Source organism: Alosa alosa, chromosome 8, assembly GCF_017589495.1.
Source record: "Alosa alosa isolate M-15738 ecotype Scorff River chromosome 8, AALO_Geno_1.1, whole genome shotgun sequence".
NCBI lineage: Eukaryota > Metazoa > Chordata > Actinopteri > Clupeiformes > Clupeidae > Alosa > Alosa alosa.
This window is the reverse complement of record NC_063196.1, coordinates 28,471,937-28,494,018: the sequence shown is the minus strand read 5'-3', so window position 1 is coordinate 28,494,018 and position 22,082 is coordinate 28,471,937. Positions and strand designations below refer to the sequence as shown.

The 22,082-nt window shown below is 41.5% G+C and overlaps 1 protein-coding gene across 1 annotated transcript in view; it reads right to left on the bottom strand.

Moving 5' to 3' along the window:
- The window catches only part of LOC125298836, a 53,437-nt gene extending 31,717 nt beyond the window's left edge, over positions 1-21,720 (bottom strand). The window contains exons 1-3 of the mRNA XM_048249705.1: positions 21,577-21,720; positions 14,700-14,793; positions 13,962-14,279 (exon numbers count right to left, since the gene is read on the bottom strand). Coding sequence (XP_048105662.1) covers positions 13,962-14,279; positions 14,700-14,793; positions 21,577-21,720 — 556 coding nt within the window. The remainder of the gene's footprint in view (positions 1-13,961; positions 14,280-14,699; positions 14,794-21,576) is intronic.
- Between the last annotated feature and the right edge of the window lie 362 nt (positions 21,721-22,082).

Sequence of the window (22,082 nt, the reverse complement as noted above, 5' to 3'; positions counted from 1 at the left end):
TGTGTATGTGAGAGAGAGAGGGGGGCGAGTGTGTATAAGTCTGTGTTTGCGAATGAGTTTGTGTGTATGTGTGCCTGTATCTGTGTGTGTGCGTGTTTGAGAGAGAGAGAGAGAGAGAGAGAGAGAGAGAGAGAGGAGTGGGGTGTGTGTGTGTGTGTGAGAGAGAGTAAGTGTGGCAAACACCCTTCCCAGCCACATTCAGTCCTATTTGCTGATTGTTGCTGTGATGACAGGGTGAAATTTTTTTTAAACCAAGACAAGTCTTGAAACCCAAGTGTAAAGCTCTTCGAAGTAAGCAATCAAACTATCTAAGCAAGCAAACTATCTAAGCAATCAAACTATCTAAGCAATCAAACTATCTAAGCAATCAAACTATCTAAGCAAGAAAATCCAAAAGAGTAAAGATAAAACAAATACAAACTAATGCAACACACCTAAAGAAAAGTGCGGTGGGTCACACACCAGACTTAACTAAACAGACATCGTTTTAATGGATTAGCATTGGATCGTCTGTTCTGTCCATGGGCCTTCTTGACAAGGAGAATGCTGATCTGCGGAGCTGCGAAGTTAAATTATGCCCGGTGCTTCTGTCACACGTCTGATAATAGCCTGATTCTGCACCCAATATAGACAACATACTGTATGACTGACAGAAAAAATATATGTTTGTTGTGTTTACAGTATTACTTTATCATGCTTGAGTGCGTGTACTCCATCACCAGCAGGTGGCACTGTAGTGATGTAACCGTTACATGGTATATATTGATACTGCACTATGATACGTGGTCCAGTGTGCCCTTGAGAGTTCCAGTAAAAAGTTGAACAATACTTACCGTCTCCTCATCATTTAAAGTTTCTACCTTTCCTCCTGTGAGCAACACCACAAATTGGCGACGAGGATGAGCGCATTGGTACCGAGTCCACCAGTTTTTCTTCCACAAGTGGGTGAGCCACCGATTCCGTTTGCTACATGGAGGAAAATGTTCGATAATTATATGCTAGCCATACATGCTACGGGAAACACATGGCCAGACGTACGAAAGCGTGCAGTACTGCTACAATGCCTGGGTCCGGAGGGACAACGCATTTTCTACGACTTACCAGATCAAGGTACGATATTTGATCAAGCCATGGCTGCTTTAGAAAAGCAATTCGTACCTAAAGTGAATGTGATAGCATGGAGGCACAAGTTCAGACACCGTTTGCAACGAGCTGATGAAACCGCTTCCCAGTATGTAGCAGCTTTGAGATCGCTAGCTTCACAATGCCAATTCGGGCGCAATGGAGGGGAAATGATTAAGTGATCAGCTTATCTCTTGTGCTTACCTGAGTGCCGTGAAGGATAAATTACTGATGGAGGAAGATTTAAATTTAGAGAAGGCACAAACACTTGCATCTCAAATTGAAGAAGCAGTTAAAAATTCGACGCTACTGTCTACAGCTAAAAAACCGGCAACGGCATCAGTGCAAGCTATCAGGGTTACGAGTGCTCAGTTCCGCGGGAATAGGGGAGCGCCCAGCTAAGCCCTCAGCTACAGACCGCCATTCACAGGCAAAGTTCGATCGCAAAGTGTTAAAGATGCGGGTCCAACAAACACTTAGCGAATGACAACAACTGTCCAGCTGCCTCTGTGAAATGCAACAAATGCGGGAAAAAGGGACACTTTGCAAAAGTATGCAAATCGTCAGTGAGTGAAGTGAGGGAAGTTACGGTGCCTGAGGTCGAGGTGCTTTGCGTGGATGAGACGAAGCCCGCGGCTGCGGCTGAAGAAAAGCTTACCTTGGCCGTACTGACTCAGCTGCACCCTGGCAACCAAGAACGCATAGTGGCCTTCGCTTCACGCATGCTGTCTGCAGCCGAGAGGAAGTACTCCACTACAGAAAAGGAAGCCCTCGCCTGCGTGTGGGCTGTGGAAAGATGGCGCACCTACATGTGGGGACACAGATTCACACTACGAACTGATCACCAAGCACTGACCACTCTCCTCAACACCAAAGGCATGAACAGAGCCGGCATGAGGATCGCAAGATGGTCTGCTAAGCTGATGTGCTACCAATACGACATGCAGTATAGGCCAGGGAGTGAAAACGTCATGGCAGACTGCCTGTCCCGTCTTCCCCTCACTGACTCCAGCACAACTGCGGAAGCTGACGGAGACCTGAGCACAGAGATAGCTGAGATTACGCTTCACAATGCACTGCCGCTTGCTGACTTTAAAGCTGAATGTGAAAATTGTCCCATACTTACACAGCTGCGACAGGTGATTCACTCAGGGTGGCCCAAGGTGAAGAAAGCGCTACCAGCTGAACTACAGCCATTCTACTTAGTGCGACATGAACTTGCCGTTGAGGCTCCCCTGATCTTACGAGGTACACGTCTGCTGGTTCCCAAGCCTCTTCAGGAGAGAATCGTTCATCTGGCGCACGAAGGCCATCAAGGCGTGGTCCGCACAAAGCAACGCCTCAGAGAGCTCTACTGGTGGCCACACATGGACGATCTTGTCCATCAAGTCCTGCTGTCCTGCTCAATCTGCCAGTCATGTGACAAAACAGCTAGAGCTTCTCCAGCCCCGTTACAGCCTGTTGACCTTCCCGGGGGCCCTTTTCAGCACGTGGCCATTGACATCGTAGGCCCATTCGAGCGTGCGGCCTATGACTGCAGATTCGCCATTACTTTCATCGATTACTTCAGCAAGTGGCCGGAGGTGGCCTTCACCTCAAATGCAACTACCGCAACAGTGCTGAAATTCCTTTCCACCGTGTTCGCACGTGAAGGCAACCCCCTTGCAATTACGTCCGACAATGGGCCACAATTCACATCCTCTGCTTTTGCTGACTTCCTAAAGGAAAGAGGCATTAAACACATCAAGACGAGCGTATACCACCCACAGTCAAACGGGTGCGTGGAACGCTTCAACCGTGTCTTAAAAGACTGTATCCAGGCAGCAGAGGTAGCCCAGCGTCAATGGAAACCTGCAGTGACGGAGATGCTGCAGAGCTACAGAGCCACTGATCATGCAACCACCGGCAAAAGTCCTTTCCAACTGCTGAGAGGACGACCAATGTGGACAAAGCTCCACGCCCCACCACCTACAGAGAGCAGAGAGTAATGACAACGCCAGAGCCACAGTCATCCGGGCGACAGAAAAGGAGCAAGCAGTACTTCGACTCCAAGAGAGGTGCAAAGTCTCCCAAGATTTCGGGTTGGTGACACAGTCGCGATCCGCAAGCCCTTCCATGTGGGAAAGGGAGAGAGACGGTACATCAACCCCTGACGGTCGGAGGCTTAACCGCCCGAAAGCACCTTCGCCTTGAGTGATGGAAGAGGTGGAACGCTGGCGCCGCGCTGTCTCCATTGCGGAGACGCCTGATGAAATGAAGAACAGTACCAGTCCAGCAGAGACATCGCGTAGACCAGCTGCACGTTACAGAAGAAGTCACTCACCAACCTGGATGAAGGATTACGTGATGAAGTGACAAAATATATGTACTGTACAGGGTGTAGGCGGATCGCTGCCCTATGAAAAAAAAGAGAAAAATGTAATACTGTTCAATACCTTATGAAATGACAAAAGAAATGTACAGGGTGTAGGCGGATCGCTGCCCTATAAAAAAAAAAAAAAAGAATGTAATGCTGTTCAATGAGTTGATTTCTTACGGAGCCCTCCGGGTGACATGGGGAAAAAAAACATGGGTTAAAAAAAAAACATGAAGGAAAAAAAAAAACGATGTAATTTATGCGGGATCTCGCAAAACTTTTTTTTTCTACTTTTGAACTTGCTGGGCTTCCTACTTGACTTCAATAGGCCCACAAACCACTACCGCCAGATGGCAATCATATCATGATACTATGATTGTGGGTTTTCTGGACACATTACATACAGTAGGCCTATGACACGGGAGGGAGGGGGAGACACCTGCGTGCAGACACACACACACACACACACAAACACAGGCGCCAGAAAGTAAAAGGGGGGATGTGGGTGTTATAACGCATACAATTTTGCTGGAACACGATTCTATCCCCCTACACTTTTTGTCAGATTAAATTGAAAGTAAAATATGGAAATAAACGCTCCCATAAAGAGTTGGAACCGTATCTATAACTCACACACAGAGACACAAATAGGTCTGTTGATTTGATTGAACGGTCATCCAGCCAATCACATCAATTTAGGTGAAGAACCAGAGCCGCTCTGATCAAATTCAAAGTGTGCGTCTTTCAAGACTATGCTGCTGCTTGGGTCTGCATTGTAATGTCTGCAGTGAGCAAATTTCAGATGGAATTGAAATGATAATTGTTACCGCATTATGCTAATTTAGTAAACCAAAATTCACTGTCTGACTGACAGTTTTTGTCACAAATGCAGGGAGTCAAAGTGAAAGCGGGGGTGCGCGCACCAAGGCACCTGTTTCTGCAGGAAAACCTTTGGCTACTGTTCTCAGAGCATTATGCTTTCTCTGCCTATGATCTACAGCTTTTCTCAAACTATGGGCCTCCTCAACAATTAACCTACTACTGCTCCACGTAGCCGCGAAATTAAGTTATGCCCGGTGCTTCACACGTCTGCTCATTTGCAGCATACTTATTCATTTGGTGTCATCAACTATATAGACATAGCCCAGTCAGCACACATACAGTACGTCTCCAAGACGCTTGGAAAGGAACAGCTCAATTACATCGCGTTCCATTTAGAACGTCTTATTATGACCGCCGCGCAGCGATCTGCCCGCTATTTATTTTTTGATTTCTTAAAAGATTGAGCTTGGTCTGATGAAAGCCAGACTAGCCATGGACCTCAGTTAAACAATGCAAGGGAACATGAATCAGCCTATATTTAGACGAACAATAACGGACAAAAGCTCTTCAACTTTGGGTCGTTAAAATGTGTATGAACAGTCTAGCGGCGCATTTCATTCATCAAGGCCCATTTGGACATGTCAGTTATTTGCACCACTGGTTAGATGTAAAACAGCATTTTGTTTCAGACTAGGCTACTGTTACTTAATTTGTGCATTGACAATAAAGTATTACATGAACTAAAGATGACTAAAATCTTATGTAGAAGAAGAAACATTCACAAAAATCCATCCATCCAAAAAGACCTTTGTTTTGATAGCTGTTTTCTTCTTTGGCTATTCTACAATCTATTCACCTTTTCAGCACCAGTGGGCTACTTTCTGTGCAGCCAAAGACACACACTCAGGCATGCCAAACAAGCATACACAAAAGTTTCAAGAGTGGGGGATGGAGTAAAATATGGAGACAAATTGAAGTGTGATTTATTTTTTTTTTTTTTCGCGGAACGGATGTACAGGACTGAGCGGCGGTCATATTTTGTACCGCTATGCGGTACATCTAGTTTGATCTGATCTTACAAACGGCGGCATCAAGACACATTTGAGTTCTAGGCTACATCGGAGATAGAACGCTTATGATCGCTCATGCAATGTGTGCGCCCCTGCAGCAAGTGAAACTGGAGGTAATAACGGGCTAGAAGCAACAATAGTTTAAACAACAACGTGGCTTCCTGTAACGATCAATGGAAAAATGCATAGAAACTGCTAATCATAATCTTTAAATTGACATTAATTAAGCTGGCTATATGCAACACAATTTATTTATATTCCCTTTGCATATGCTTGGGTAGACTTCAAACATTTTTGAATTTGAGCTTACAGTTCTGTGTTCTTTACATTTATTATGACCGCCGCCGAGCTTAATAGGTTTAGTCAGATTTTTTTTTTTTCGCATGCCCAAATTTCCAATGATTCCCGGGACACTGAAAGACCGGGTACATCGAAACTTGGTGGGCATGTAACCCCACATGGATAGCATGGAACCATCGTTTTTCGTTTTGATCTGCCCCCCGCTGGACTGGACCCCCGAAGGAGGGTAGGGCAGACACAGTTTTCTGTGAATATCTCGAAACCGTAGGGTTTAGGAGGACCATTTTTTTTGTATGTTGATCTCAAGGGGCCATGTCAACCCATTCCATAACCACTCATTTCATGTATAGCCACCTAGATAAACACAAAAAGCAAAAATGAGGTGTTGTAATTGAAGGTATCTGTGACCTAACATAGTCAAAACTGCAACGAAATTGGAAGTGTAGGATCATTATGACACCCTCTGTATGCACGCCAAGTTTTGTGGAATTCCATTCATGGGGGGCCACACAATAAATTAATTTATGTTACTATACACCAACTGGCCTGTAGGTGGCCGGAGACAGTTTTCTGTGAATATCTCGAGAACCGTAGGGCCTAGGAGGTCCACCTTTTTTATGTATGTTGGTCTTAAGGGGGCATGTCAACCCATCCCATTACCACTTATTTCATGTATAGCGCCACCTAGTTAAAAATTAAAAAGCAAAAAAATTAGGTGTTTTCATCACAATATCTCTGGCTGACAAGGTCAAAACTGCACGAAATTAAAAGTGTAGGATCATTATGACACCCTCCGAATGCATGCCAAGTTTTGTGTACTTTCGTTCCTGGGGGGCCTTACAATAAAATAATTTATGTGTACATTTAGTGACGCATAACCAACAAGGATTCCCGGACACTGAAAGACCGGGGTACACAAAACTTGGTGGGCATGTACCCCACATGGATAGCATGGAACCGCCATTCTTCGCTTTGATCTGTAGCCCCCCCCCCCCGCTGGACTGGACCCCCCGAAAGGAGGGTAGGGCAGACACAGTTCTCTGTGAATATCTTGAGAACTGTAGGGCCTAGGATGACCATTTTTTTTCCATTATGTTTGCCTCCAGGGGTCATGTTAACCCATGTGCACACATGTGCATAAACAGATACACACGCACACACATACATTTACAGTAATCATAATGCATGACACATACTCACACAGTAGACATATGTGAACGCATGCATGCACATGCACAAACACACATACGCAGGCAAACACACAAGCATCGCACATACACACACACACCCACACACATAAACATAAATTTGTACACGCACACATGCACACAATTCAAGAATTTTTCCGTCATCTACTCCCTGAATTTTGGTCATTGATACCGGACACCGAACCACCGGGGTACATGAAATTTGGTGGATATGTAGCCCCACTAGACTTTTACGGAAAAATTTCATTTCGTCCCCGGGGACCACCAACACACCCCCTGTAAATGGCGGTGCACACATATACACATGCACACACACAGGCACCCACATACTATCGGTATTAGAACGGCCGATACATAATTACAAATTCAGTAGGATTAAAAGAAAGCCAAAATAAATATTCATCATCATCATCATGGCTGCATTTTCAGTATTGGCGAGAAGTAGTCGCTTTGTCCACTAGATGGCGCGATCGCTGCAGTGAGACGTAATTTTGTTGGAAGTTAAAAGTGGGTTGGAAAAAAACAATGGACGCTTCCTACAAGGACTGTAATTTACCGCAGCTTAACATCTAATAAGGATAGGACGATGTTCACATGAAGTGTAATTCCCATTTCTTCTTGAAGCCTAAATAAATCTGAGGATGTTTATCGACATGCTTGGTTTTTACTGCAGGTAATGCTTAATCTTGTAAATATCAAAAAAAGGACCTAGGTAATGTTACCAAGTTAGTGTTGGTTGAGTGATGGAGGCATTTGATTGATTGCATTTGTTGAAAACTATAAATGCGGTTATACCAAGCAAATGTATAGCAGCACTGTTTGTATCTTTCACTGTCATTTATTGCACGCGGCTACAAAATCATTCTGTGCAATGGAAGATTTACCAACGACACCGGTCTGATACAGTTTTGCCTATAGGCTACATGCGTGAGACTGAGACGCCTGTTTATTTTTGTTTTTAAGTGCGTGCAGGGTGTGAGAGGGAATCGATGTGCTTTGATTACAGCTTGGTAGTTGTAGTCTGTGAAATTAAAAAGCACGCGTGTGTGAAGTATCCAAACAATGACACCTTCATTTCATTATGGCTGCTTTAGCAAAAAATCTTTTAAGCTACTGTGTAGTGGGTCCCATTTAGAAGTGGCTACTTCGTTCACGCTTTCCTTGACTCATGGAGCTGCGTGAATGTTATTACAACTTTTCACCACGATATGACAGTTTAAGTCCCTGCTTGATACTGTAAGGCGTAAGCCATTGGTTTCCAAAGGAGATTTTATTTGTGTCGCCAGCATAGCCTATTGACAATTTATGTTGTAAATAGGCCTACCTTATAATCCTACCTGTAGCTTAGGGAAGCTAACAGCTTTCTATTAGGATCTAGTTTGTTAGTTACCGCTTTTGTCATAACTCCCGATGCATTTTTGCATTTAGAATAGCCAGAGCATGTATATCTCAATCGGAAAATTAAACAATATCGGGTGCCTATGGACTAGTGTTAATTTTGTCACCTATTTTTAATTTAGTCCTAGTCTTAGTCTTGTGACGAAATGTCCTTTTTAGTCTTTGTCATATTTAGTCATTCAAATATAATTTTTGTTAGTCAAGTTTTAGTCTACTAAAAGTCTCGTCCATTTTAGTCTAGTTTTAGTCAAAAAGAAAACTAAAGGTATCTTAGTCTTAGTCAGTTTTAGTCAACACATTTTAGTCTTTTTTTATAACAAATTATTTCTGATTACCATTTGAGTCAAATAGTGTTTCACACATCTCAATTTTCCAACAATATTGTGTGTCCACAGGGCTACTAAGCCTGTTATAATTACTCATTCTGATTTTTGTCAGTCAGTATGTTTACATGCACAGGTAAGTCGAGCTACAGTTATAGCCTCGGCTGGGATTTGACCATAGACGAAAAGATTTGAATCATGAATCTGTCATATTCGTAGACCAGTGTTTCTCAAAGTGTGGTCCGGAATCACTGGTGGTCCGCAAGAAGTTATCCCAAGTGGTCCGAGCAGATCGGGTAAAATATAATATAGATGAGTTGTTTGCAATATTGAACCAACTTGTAATGCAAAAAACAGTTCTGCAACACTGTCTATGTAAGATATGCCAGTTTAAATCATACAGTATGAATCCACACAATAAGCAAAGTGGTTCAGTGAGTAGGCCTATAGTGTAGACTAATTATAGGCTACTGTTGAAGAAGGTATAATCTTTTTTTTTTTTTTTTAGCTAGGGTTAGTTAAGTGGTGCTGAAACTGAAAAAGTTTGAGAAACACTGTCGAGACCAAAGTATTAATGTTTTACTCCTCCTAGATGGCTTATATGCTACCAAACACAACACATTCCCCAAACAGACTCTCCATCTTAGCCATAGCTAACTTGCTAGCTTAACTTTCCATATTAGCTTACTTGCTAGCAAACATTGCATCATCAGTCTAACTAGTTAAATAGTTGACATTACATGATGAACATTTTCGTATGGACATTCTGGGGATGTTAATTTGTATGAGAGAAGCTTCAACTTCTGGGTATGTAGCATTGTGGCAGCTTAGGTAGTTAGCTTTGCTAACTCTGGCAGAAATCTCCAGTGTTCTTGTTCCATGTAGTTTCGTGGTTGCAGCCACAGGGTTGCAGCAACAGCACGTAGACTAGCCTACAGGAAAGCTGTTGCGTATGAACTCATTCGAATATTTTGAAAACGTGAACAGCTAGATATTCTGTCTTCATTTTGTAGACGAAAATTAAGAGAGATTTTATCTTAGTTTTTATTTCATGCAAAACATTTTAGTCTCGCGTTTTTTTCGTCAACAATAATGCATCTTAAGATAGTCTTAGTCAGTGTTTCAGGACATTACTGCTGTCTCGCCATCGCCTCGCCTTAGTCATGAAAAAAAAGGTTGTTGACTAACATATTTCCTCTCGTCTCGTCTGACGAAATTAACACTACTATGGACTAGGCTGGGTGAATCCAGCCTGATCTGCCTGCTATTTATTTTTGATTTCTTAAAAGATTGAGCTTGGTCTGATGAAAGCCAGACTAGCCATGGACCTCAGTTAAACAATGCAAGGGAACATGAATCAGCCTATATTTTGTACCTAACAATAACGGACAAAAGCTCTTCAACTTTGGCCCGTTAAAATGTGTATGAACAGTTGTAGCGACGCGATTTCATCAAGGCCCATTTGGACATGTCAGTTATTTGCACCACTGGTTAGATGTAAAACAGCATTTCGTTTCAGACTAGGCTACTGTTACTTAATTTGTGCATTAACAATAACGTTTCAGACTACTGTTACTTAATTTGTGCATTGACAATAAAGTATTACATGAACTAAAGATGACTAAAATCTTATGTAGAAGAAGAAACATTCACAAAAAATCCATCCATCCAAAAATGACCTGTTTTTGATAGCTGTTGAAAACAGCATGGAACTGACAGAGATGTTTTTGTTTATAAATACATAAAAAAATTAAAAATAAATAAAAAAAATAACATTATGCTGATACCTTTTGCTTTTCCCAAATACAATGTAGCCTACAGGTGTAAGTGACCTTTCATCAATCCAGTTGCAATGGATGAACTGTGATGAACTGCCCTACTTGTGATTGTTTAGAGATTTTAAAGGTTTTATAACAATGCTACATCTTCTTTGGCTATTCTACAATCTATTCACCTTTTCAGCACCAGTAGGCTACTTTCTGTGCAGCCGCACACACACACTCAGGCATGCCAAACAAGCATACACAAAAGTTTCAAGAGTGGGGGATGGAGTAAAATATGGAGACAAATTGAAGTGTGATTTATTTTCGCGGAACGGATGTACAGGACTGAGCGGCGGTCATATTTTGTACCGCTATGCGGTACATCTAGTTTAATAGGTATTAGTGATACCTCGAAATTAGGCTGCTGTTTGTTAGGCAATTTATTGTAGCCTGCTAACCCATATGCACAAGACATAATTTCTGAAATGATTTCTTGATTTATAACATGAGATATGTCTCCATGTAGGGTAGTGTCAAATAGTGAAGTGATAGCAGGTAGCATGTAGGCCTACATGTCACATGAGCCACACATATGACGGGCGCTGCTTCTTCTGTCCCTCCCAAACTGCATTAAAATGGTGTTTTTAGCAATCAGAATTTCCATTTTTTTTCGGGGGAGAAACTCCCGGACACCAATATAGTCCGCACCCCTCTTAGAAAATACTTACAACGTCCCTGTAGGGAGTTATTTATAATTTGGCCAGAGTGTTTCATTTTCCTATCCCACAACCCCCTCACTTAAAAAGCTTGATACGCCTCTGACACAGGGGCGGAGACAGACATTGTAAACATTCGGGGCTTAGCCCATTTAATTTTTTTTTAAATAACCCCTTAAATAATGGCTTCTAGTGAATTTTGTGTAAACTAATGGACACATTGAGACTTAAAAAATGTGAAACTAACATTCAACAGATTCAAGGTATCTGACTGGCACTACACTGTGTAAAATTATAGTTTTGGGTCTTTCAAGAGGCAATATCTGTTCATATCTATTTAGCATGTACTTAGTTAATTGCCGCTTCTTATGGTTTGTATATTATAGTATTTGTTTATTTTCATTAGGCTATTGTTTGATATGACATTATTGTTTATTATTGCTATTATCCTTCTTCCTCTTCCCTGATCTCATCTGTGTGACAAATAAATAGAACATCTTATACTATAATATACATAATATTATGATATAATTACAGTATGGCCAGTCATCATGATACAAGGGTATTTAAGAAGGAATGCATTATCATCTTGACATAGGCGTTTCTAAATTATATTAATTTTGTAATTTAGCAAGATTATTTATAGGTTTCATCAGGTCCCTTTACACAGGTGCATAAAATCAAGCACCTAGGTTATGAATGCAGACTGCATGGTGCTTGATAAACACACTTATGGAAAGGGCCCTTTCCTCTCAATATATCATTGTAATGTTTTTTTTTTTTTTAGTTAATAATTAGTTAGGCAGCCAAAACAACATAACATGACTTTTATATTTATGTGGACTCTTGGATTATAAGATCTGTGGTGGTCGATAGGATATCAACAAGGTTTTAAGGTAGGCAACAGCCAAGTAGCCTAACGTTAGCCTGCCTAACTGACTGAAAGCTCTTAACGTGAAATCACCAACCTGAAAAAACACCATCCGTCAGTTCACTGGGCGATGCTGTTGCTTGAACGGAGCTGAGTGGTCTTTTGAAAAACTTTCTAATATCCATAACGTTTCAACAACATGTACAAAAAGTGTTTTATCACAGACTGTAAAAGTGACAGACTTCTGACAGAGGCTTTTTGGAACACCGAAGCCATGACGTAGCGTTGTCAAGGCAGCATTTTCACTGGATCTAAACAAATCAATCTAACCATTGAAATCACCATAGCGGATAGCCCAGAGACCTGGCATAGATCGTGTAGCAAGTCAAATTATTTTTCAATATTGGGCTTTGAAAATAAGGGATATAATTCATCAGTAATACAGCATTTTGTGACATTTATAGAGAAACCGAGGGGAAGTTATATTGAAAATAAGAGTTGCCGGGAATTTAAAACACTAAAAAAAGATTCGGGGCTTTTGAAAAAAGATTCGGGGCTTAAGCCCCCTAAGCCACCCCCTAGCTCCGCCACTGCTCTGACACACACACACAACATACAGGAACATCACAATGCAACTAAGCTCGGCGCTACAATTATGATCAAAGGCCTATGCAATTATTGACAGAATTTAACGGACCTCTGTTCCTCCCGGTTCGCTCGTTCGGCCCTCTGATATGATTGCCATCTGGCGGTAGTGGTTTGTGGGCCTATTGGGGTCAAGTAGGAAGCCCAGCGAGTTCCAAAAGTAGAAAAAAACTTTTGCGAGATCTCCCAAACTTTTGCGAGATCCCGCAAAAGTACATCGTTTTTTTTTTTCTTCTTCGTGTTTTTTTCCCACATTACTTTTTTTTTTTTTTTAACCCATGTTTTTTTTCTCCCCATGTCACCCGGGGGCTCCGTAATTTCTTGACAATGTAAAAAAAAAAAAAAGAATGTAAAACAAATTCTATGTTTTTCAATATGTAGTTTAATCAGCCTTGTTTCAGTGATATACTTCTGATGCACTATAATACTTACCTGAGTTACTTCTGATGCACTATAATACTAACCTGAGTTATTTCTGATGCACTGACATAATACTTAACTGAATCCCTTGAAGAATCTAAGTTTACAATTTTATGGATTGTAGTTAACATTGATGTTGCCGGTTACATTTAGACACTTCTCTCGTGTTTCAACATGTTACTCATTTTTTAAAGCAATAGAATGAATGGATTATATGTACATATTTGGTTGAGTGAAATCTGATCTCAATTTCATATGGGTAAAGTAATCTTATGAGAAACAGGGGAGATGTTGTGTTTACAGTATTACTTTATCATGCTTGAGTACGTGTACTCCATCACCAGCAGGTAGCACTGTAGTGATGTAACCGTTACATGGTATTGATACTGCACTATGATACGTGGTCCAGTGTGTCCTTGAGAGTTCCAGTATAAAGTTGAACGATACTTACCGTCTTCTCATCATTTAAAGTTTCTAGTTTCTACCTTTCCTCCTGTGAGCAACACCACAATGTTTACTTTACATGGCTTAGGGTGCGTTACGCACTGTCTACCATCACATTAAAATCAATACAATGCAGCTTCGGCCAGAAATAGAAAACCAGATTTCTGAATATTGAAGTGTGATGACGACGCCAATAGTTAGCTCACAAATATTGTGGATAATGAAACATAAGCACAGAGCCCATGTGGACCTAGGACTAGTAGCCTACTGCTACCACTGTTACCACATCAGAATATAATACACACATGAATAGCCAAATATTACTAAAAATATCCAAATATTAACAGGAAATTACCGGTAATTGCTACAGTGTGTACATGTCTTATGGTTTTATCCTAGGCTTCTGATTCTGATACAACTAATGACCCATATATGCCGCTGGATATGAAATATGATGCTGAAGCAGACTTTTTCGGTGAGAGTATCTGATTTAGCACACTTACCTGAGAGAACAGAGAGATGAACTGGAGCTTCAGGTCCATATTGAGATCCTCCATTTGGGTACTGCTGACAGGTGTACTGTCCAGCATCCTTAGTGGTGACATCAGTAATATGGAGAGAACAGTTAGGGAGCAGACTCACAGCTCTGGGTGTGTTATCTGGTCTGTTCTCCCCAAAGGTGAATACATCATCCCCTCTGTACCCTTTGGAGGCCCATGTAGTAGCTGATGAGCAGCTTTGGTAACGTTGGTAACTATGACATGGCAGAGTGGCAGCACCTCCAGCACTGGAAAACACCATGTTAGAGTCTCCTCTGGTACCTGGAAAGTGTAAACATTTAACATTTAAAAATATATACAGTTCTGGAAAAAATTAAGATTAATGCACATTTTTCAGATGTCATCCTAAGGTTAATGAGTGACTTTCGAATGAGTTGACAGTCACAAATTAAGAGACCACTGCAAATTTGAATATAACCTTCAACTCATTTGAAGGTCACTCAGCAACTGTAGGATGACATCAGTACGTGGAAAGTGAACATTATTAACACCCACTGAATAGTAATGAAGCATAACATTGTATTAAAATATCTGTACATTGTAATTAGATTTTCTAAGTTTATCCAAATCCAAAGAAGTTCATCCAAATCACTGTCAAAGCCTGTGAAACCTGTTTTAAGAGTCTTTTTGAGGTACGAGACACATGTTCCATCCTCTAACGTGTGTCTGTCCTGGTCTCACCTTGCAGTAGCAGCAGCACAGTCAGCAGTAGTCCCACTGTTAGGTTGTGCAGCTTTGCCATTTCCTCTGATCTCTTCCTCTGAGTGTCTCTGCTCTGAGCCTCACACAAGGGGTGTTGAGAGTTTATCTGCTTGTCACACATACACACCACTTCCTCATAAGATGACATAGTGCTGCATATACTGACCTCTGTAACACAACTACTGCATCTATAGACAGCAGTTTTTTTTTCCTTTTTCCACCAGTTCTTCTACACTGTGATGTCTGCTCGGCTTATTATTAACTTATTAACTTATTAACTTATTAAAAGTGTTTCTGCTTTCTTCTCTGGAATCAGTAGAACCTGTTTCCTGATGGTGTCGACTTCAGAAGTGATGACGTACGACACTTTATAATATTTATTTAACATACAGCCTACAAATGAATAGCAATCAGACTTCATGCCATCGTCTAAGGCAGAGTCCCAGTCAGCGCTTAATGCGGTGGGTGGTGATGAGCAAATGAAGCTTTGGTGAACCACTAAACCACAGCAGTGTGAAGCTAGCAACACTAATGAAAAAATCCAATATGGCTGCCACATGTAGATTTTTCAACATAAAAGTCCTTACCCAAACCAGTATATGTAACCAAAAATATTGGTTTGCTAAGGACTTTTAAGTTGAAAAATGTATGTGTGACATGTCTTTTTGCTTTTCAGCTCGTGTCGCTAGGTTCACACTCCTGTGGTCCAGTGGTTCACCAAAGCTTAATTTGCCCATCACTAGCGGTGGGTATTGTTCCTACAGCCCTAGAACCTGGAGATTAGGCATATTCGGGGGGCTGACAATGTGTTGGCGGACACATTGTCTCGTGCCCCGTGTGAGTGATACAGCTGTAATTTGTCTGTCCTCTGTCTGTTATGGTCTTTCTCATACTGTACATTGTAGTGCATTTCCTAGTGGCAGAGTACTGCTGTAGGGTGAGGGGTTATGTGGTTATACAGAGGTCCTCTTTGAGGGTCCTCTGTCTTTATGGGGGGAGGTGTTATGATACTGTTGGTTTCTGTTTGCCTGTCTTTGTTTCTCTGTGTTGCAGGGCGGAGTCAATGCACAGGTTCTCAGTGCACAGGTGTTGCTAGTCAGCTGATCAGGGCAGCCAGCTATATAAGAGGCTGGCTGGGTTCGAGGTTCCCTCTCTCCAGGAGAACATGCGTCGCCTTTATCTTTAGACTGCATTTTATACTTACCCTGATTTACACTACACTTTTATTTTCTCACCATTTCATGGATACTGACTGTAGTTCACGGTTGGCATACATTATTACTTTAATAAACATATTTTGGTAATGCTTATCTACGTGGGGTCTCCTATATGTTAAATCACCACAAACGAGCCTGGTGGTCTTAAGTAAGGGATAATGCCTGACGAGGTGTCCATTATCAGAAATAAATGGACGACGCGGAGGCATGAACTGTCTGACGTGAAGCGGAGAACGGTTGCTTCTGCGAAGTCCATTTATTTCTGATAATGGACGCATCGAAGGGCATTATCCCGTTTATACCATGGTAGGGCTGGGTGATATATCGGTATTACGACTACGACTGATATATTTTTGAAAACGATATGTAGTTGAGACAATATCGTAATACCGGTATTATGTCAAATAATGGGCCATTTTATCAAAGCCACTTGCTCTTCTGTGTTCAGACCATTCAGATAGCCGCAGCTCTGCTCAACTGCGCCCCTGCGTGTGAACGTTCTCCCTAGCAGCACTACAAACTTTCAAACATGACGGACACTGAGTCAGATTTTGTTTACCTTGATCAGAGGTTGGTGCTGATGCCTATTCCGTCGGCACATCAACGGCTAGACCGAGAATTCTCGTTGTGAAATCAAAATTCCACTGGAGCCCCAAGCGGTTTTGTACACGCAGATTTAAGTTACAACACTGTTTACAGCTCTTCGACTCACGGTAAAATGACATTTTTGGTACATAGCCTAGCTAATTTAATACACTGATGAATGCTTGCGTTTAGCGATATACAGTAGCAGATATAAAGTCCTCAGGGAGACAACCTACACGCTGATTTTATTAAGAGGATATTTGTTGATTTTATTTTTCCTTCCAACTTGCTGAGGCCCCCCTGGCACCCCTTCGCGGCCCCCACTTTGAAAACCACTGATCTAGGCCCTATCAAACCCTTACGGGTAAAAAAATTGCATTGTGTGACAAAACTGCAGGTTTTTCAATATTTTTGTGCCCAAAATATTGCATTGTGCAGTACAATGTAGGCTTGCGTTGTCAGTCAGGGTCAACTTTTGGTCTTTTGTTATTTGCACAGCTTTATCAGAGCAACTGTAGCCTATGCCTAGTGTAGGCCTATGTTATTTTTTACACTTTTTTGCACAGCTGTGTTAGAGCAGTCTGAAATCATTCTAATTAAAGCTGGTTGAGTGAATACGAAACACTTAGCTCTTTCTGTTTAAAATATTGATATATATCGTATATCGCCAATCAGCTCCAAAATATATTGGGATATCAGTTTTGGTCCATATCGCCCAGCCCTACTCCTTGTGCAGTTAAATATTTACAAACAGGTATGTGCTGTGTAGCCTACTTTTTTCTTATTTGCACAGCTCTATCTGCATGCCAATTGGTTTATTATATTGGCTTTTAACGATAGCCTATGTTTTGTGTTACCTTTATTGTAAAGCTGTAGGCCTGTGTTGCCAATCAGGGTCGACCGAATAGTGTTATTTGCACAGCCCTCAGAGCAACTGTATGCCTAGATAGATAGATAGATAGATACTTTATTGATCCCCAGGGTAAATGTTATCCCTATTGGTATATGTTATTGTTTACACCTTTTTGCACAGCTCTGTTAGAGCAGTCTGAAATTAGTATAATTAAAACCGGCCGTGTTGTCATAATTGTTGTGTTGAGTGAATATATGAAGCACTTTGCTCTTTCTGTTTCAAATATCAATATCGTATCAATATCGTTATTTTCTCCTAATTTTCCCTTCCTTCTCCAAAACATCTGGGGGGCCAGATGAAACCTGCTGGCGGGCCTGATCTGGCCCCCGGGCCTTATGTTTGACACCTGTGGTCTAAGGTATGATGAACCATGGGTTGTGTGGTAGACTGTTCCTCAGCTCTGCGCCTGATCTGTCCATGAGAGGCCAATTTTAAAGTAGGCCTAGAGCTGCTATTTAGCCATATAGGAGTAGTCCTCTGGACACTGGAGAACACAGCAAAGGTGTGTCCTTGGACTCCTGACTGATGAATAAAATCATATAAGTGAAATCACGCATATAGTATTGTGCTTATTCTATTCAGTTATAAAATCATATCAGTGAAATCATGCATATACAGTAGCAGAGGTGGACACAAATACATCAAAAACAATTTTTTTACAAACTACAAATACTGGCTCATGAAATGAAACCAAATAAAAAACAAAATGCTGATGTGAAAATGTATAAAATACAAGTAACTAGTAATTTGAAAATACAAAAATACCCACACAATAATCATGGTATACCAACTTTTAAAGAAAACTACAAGGCATATTGAAAACGTATCCCCAACAGACAAGAAATTTATATTCTGAATGGCTGGCAGGGGGCTATTAATTCTGTACTCTGAAGTAAATCTGGTAAAAATGTTTAATCCCCGTCCCATATCAATGTAAAGGATGACTGAACTGACAACAAGCAGGCTTCACAACAGTGGAATCAACTGTAACAAGGGAAACTACCCACCATCAACATCAACAGGTCGTTCTCTTTTTAAACTGAAATACATTCATGACTGGCAACATGGGGGACAAAAGACCATGAAGCGACTATGATAAGCATCGCCTATTGTCATGGTTATACTGTAGGTAGTATATTGAACTGAGTGATGAAATTGATGAGGAAATAATTGACAGATTTAAGTATTTAAGTATTTGAAATACTCTAAATACAATCCCTCAAAGTATTTTGTTAGAAACTACATTAGATTTTTTCCAATCCTGCAAAAAATACAAATGACAAAATACCCTAAAGTAATTGTATTCATATTTCAAATACATGTACAGTAATTAAAATACTGCCCATGTCTGCTATTGTGCATATTCTATTCAGTGGAGTGTTAAAGGGAATGTGTGTCACAGTCATACAGTAACTTATTTTATTCCAGCATGTACCTTCAACATCACTAAAGATCAATGAGCTCTGGTGCTGCAGGTGGGGTGCAACAACATCATAGGCTAATACACCGTTATAAACATCACACAGCACACTTTCTAGAGCAATCCTTCATTGTGTGTTTGCGTGTGTGTGTGTGTGTAAGAGAGAGAGAGCTAACTGAATGTGACTCAGGCAAGACCTTCTACAGCCTTCAGTGTGTGTGTGTGTGTGTGTGTAAGAGAGAGAGAGAGCTAACTGAATGTGACTCAGGCAAGAGCTTCTACAGCCTTCAGTGTGTGTGTGTGTGTGTGTGTGTGTAAGAGAGAGAGAGCTAACTGAATGTGACTCAGGCAAGAGCTTCTACAGCCTTCAGTGTGTGTGTGTGTGTGTGTGTGTGTGTGAATGTGACTCAGGCAAGAGCTTCTAAGAGAGAGAGAGAGCTAACTGAATGTGACTCAGGCAAGAGCTTCTACAGCCTTCAGTGTGTGTGTGTGTGTGTGTGTGTGTGTGTGTGAGAGAGAGAGCTAACTGAATGTGACTCAGGCAAGAGCTTCTACAGCCTTCAGTGTGTGTGTGTGTGTGTGTGTGTGTGTGTGTAAGAGAGAGAGAGCTAACTGAATGTGACTCAGGCAAGACCTTCTACAGCCTTCAGTGTGTGTGTGTGTGTGTGTGTGTGTGTGTGTGTGTGTGCAGCTACGTGCTGTTTGTGCATGTGAGACGAGGTGAAAACCTTCCCAACCGTCCCGTGTGGTTTGTGGTTCTGAGAACTGATATCTCAGAATAGACACCTTTATATCAGCTAAAAAGTAACACCTTAACCACACACGCTATTACTGGTGACTCTGAGAACACAGCATGTCCAAGACCTGTCCACATGCTATTCTTGCTGACTGAGAACATAGCATGTCTAAGACCTGTCCACATGCTATTCTTGGTGACTCTGAGAACACAACATGTCCAAGACCACATGCTATTCTTGGTGACTGAGAACACAACATGTCCAAGACCTGTCCACACGCTATTCTTGATGACTGAGAGCACATGTCCAAGACCTGTCCACACGCTATTACTGGTGACTGAGAACACAACATGTCTAAGACCTGTCCACATGCTATTCTTGGTGACTGAGAACCAGGGTTGGGTCAGATTACTTTGAAATGTAATCCATTACTAACTATGTCATTTTTGTAACCAGTAAATGAATCAATGGGATTAACCAAAACATGTAACGCAACCTCTTTGAACAACCACAATGAGCTCACTATAGCATCTGACCACAAAAGAAGACCAACGGTCACAGATGCTTCTGTATTCACAGGTGGTCAGCTTGTGTCTCTACGCTCTTGTGGGTTCACCTTTAGGGAGAACACAGGTAAGCAACGGGTTTATGTTTTGCAGGCCTTGATCATCGATTTAAGAAACAGCTTATTATTGGGGCAAGGGTATATGCCCATTGATCAGAGGGATATGTTCAGTGGAACAGCTAAAGAGGTGTGCTAATGCTAACAGGACACTGGTGCTAAATGCATTTTAGCCTCTTTCATACGGCAGGTTGGTGATGTGTGAGTTTGGGGAAAAGCCACGGTCTGAGCTGGTGTGTCTCTGCGCTGAGCTTCAGAGGGGGTTATGAGAATGAATCTGCCTGTCACACACACATCACTTCTGCATAAGATGACATGGCACCACACACTGACCAATGTGACCAAACCACAGTATCTACAGTATTTAGACTGTCCTGTTTTTATATTTTATTTGTGCATCACTGTTAGTAGTTTATTTTTTCATGCTGTGCTTGTCCACTGTTGAGAGTTAAAAGTGTCCTTATATCAGGAGTCAAGCTGTTTATGCTCACTGATGGCAAGACTTCAGATGTAGGCCTACAGTAACCCTTGCTAATATTTATTCAATTATTAATTTAGACAGTTGCAGCAAGCAGTTTTCAAGTACAGTATTGAATAGTAGGGAAACAGAAAACAGATTAAAAACGGTCTTCATGCTGATTTATACTTGATTTTAGATCCGTCTTGGGTGATTTTATCACAAGTGGACAGAGCTAAATAAAAGTGTAAACATCCACAAAGACACATTGTGCTGTGATCGCTCAAACCACTTGACGTTCCACTTCTGGTCAGGCATGTGACCACATATCTTTTGTACTATAAACACTAATGCGCTCTGATGCATCCCCGGCAATGGGAAGTCATATAGATGTGACGTAGCCTACTGTAGGCAGTCTTGGAATGTAAACACAAGTGGTTACTTAGCAATGTCTCTGACTGTACACCTTAAACTGTATGTGTAAAAATCAGTGTGTCTTTTGACCACTTCTGGTCAGATCTCCCAAGACACATTTTAAAATGTCCCAATGCCCCATTCTTCTGTAAAGCTCAGGTCGAAACATTTGGATGAAACATCATGCAAGTCATAAGAGGAGGAAGAGCAGAAATCTTGCTCTGTGTGTGTGTGTGTGTGTGTGTGTGTGTGTGTGTGTAAACATTTAAATACAACAGAGCTAAGAAGGGAGAGAGAGAGAGAGAGAGAACAGACTCTCTTAAGCCTCTTATGTATATTCATCCCAATTCAGAGTTTAGTCCTAGTGAAAAAGATTTGCAATTATTGGTTAAACGTACAACTAGTGAGCTTCAGCAGAGTACAGCATAGGCAGTCAGTAATGCAGTCCATCATGGTGAAGTATAGGCCTACTATCCACCAGGGTGAAGTACCATGTTGGAGTACCATATTCTGTCCACCAGGGTGAAGTACAATATTCTGTCGTTCATCATGTTGAAGTATCGTGTTCTGTCCACCAGGGTGAAGTACCATATTCTGTCCACCAGGGTGAAGTACCATATTCTGTCGTTCATCATGTTGAAGTATCGTGTTCTGTCCACCAGGGCAAGCTGTAAGCAAGTGGTCTCTCTCCCAAAGCTGAAATCTTGCAGCAACACAAAGTAAGTGTGTATATGTGTTTGTGTGTGTGTGAGAGAGAGAAAGAGAGAAAGACAGAGAGATGGTGTGTGTATCCAAGGCCCGTCACATCTAACTTAACCCACATCAGTCACCAGTAGAGGGACAAGAAGGAGAGATCAAGAGAAGACAAGAAGTATACTTTAATACCAGTATAATTTCAAACTAGTATACTTTAAAACCAGTACATCATTGCCATATGCCCCTATAAGAGGCCAGGACAGCACACTCCTCCATTGTGGGCTAATTCAACACAAATAAA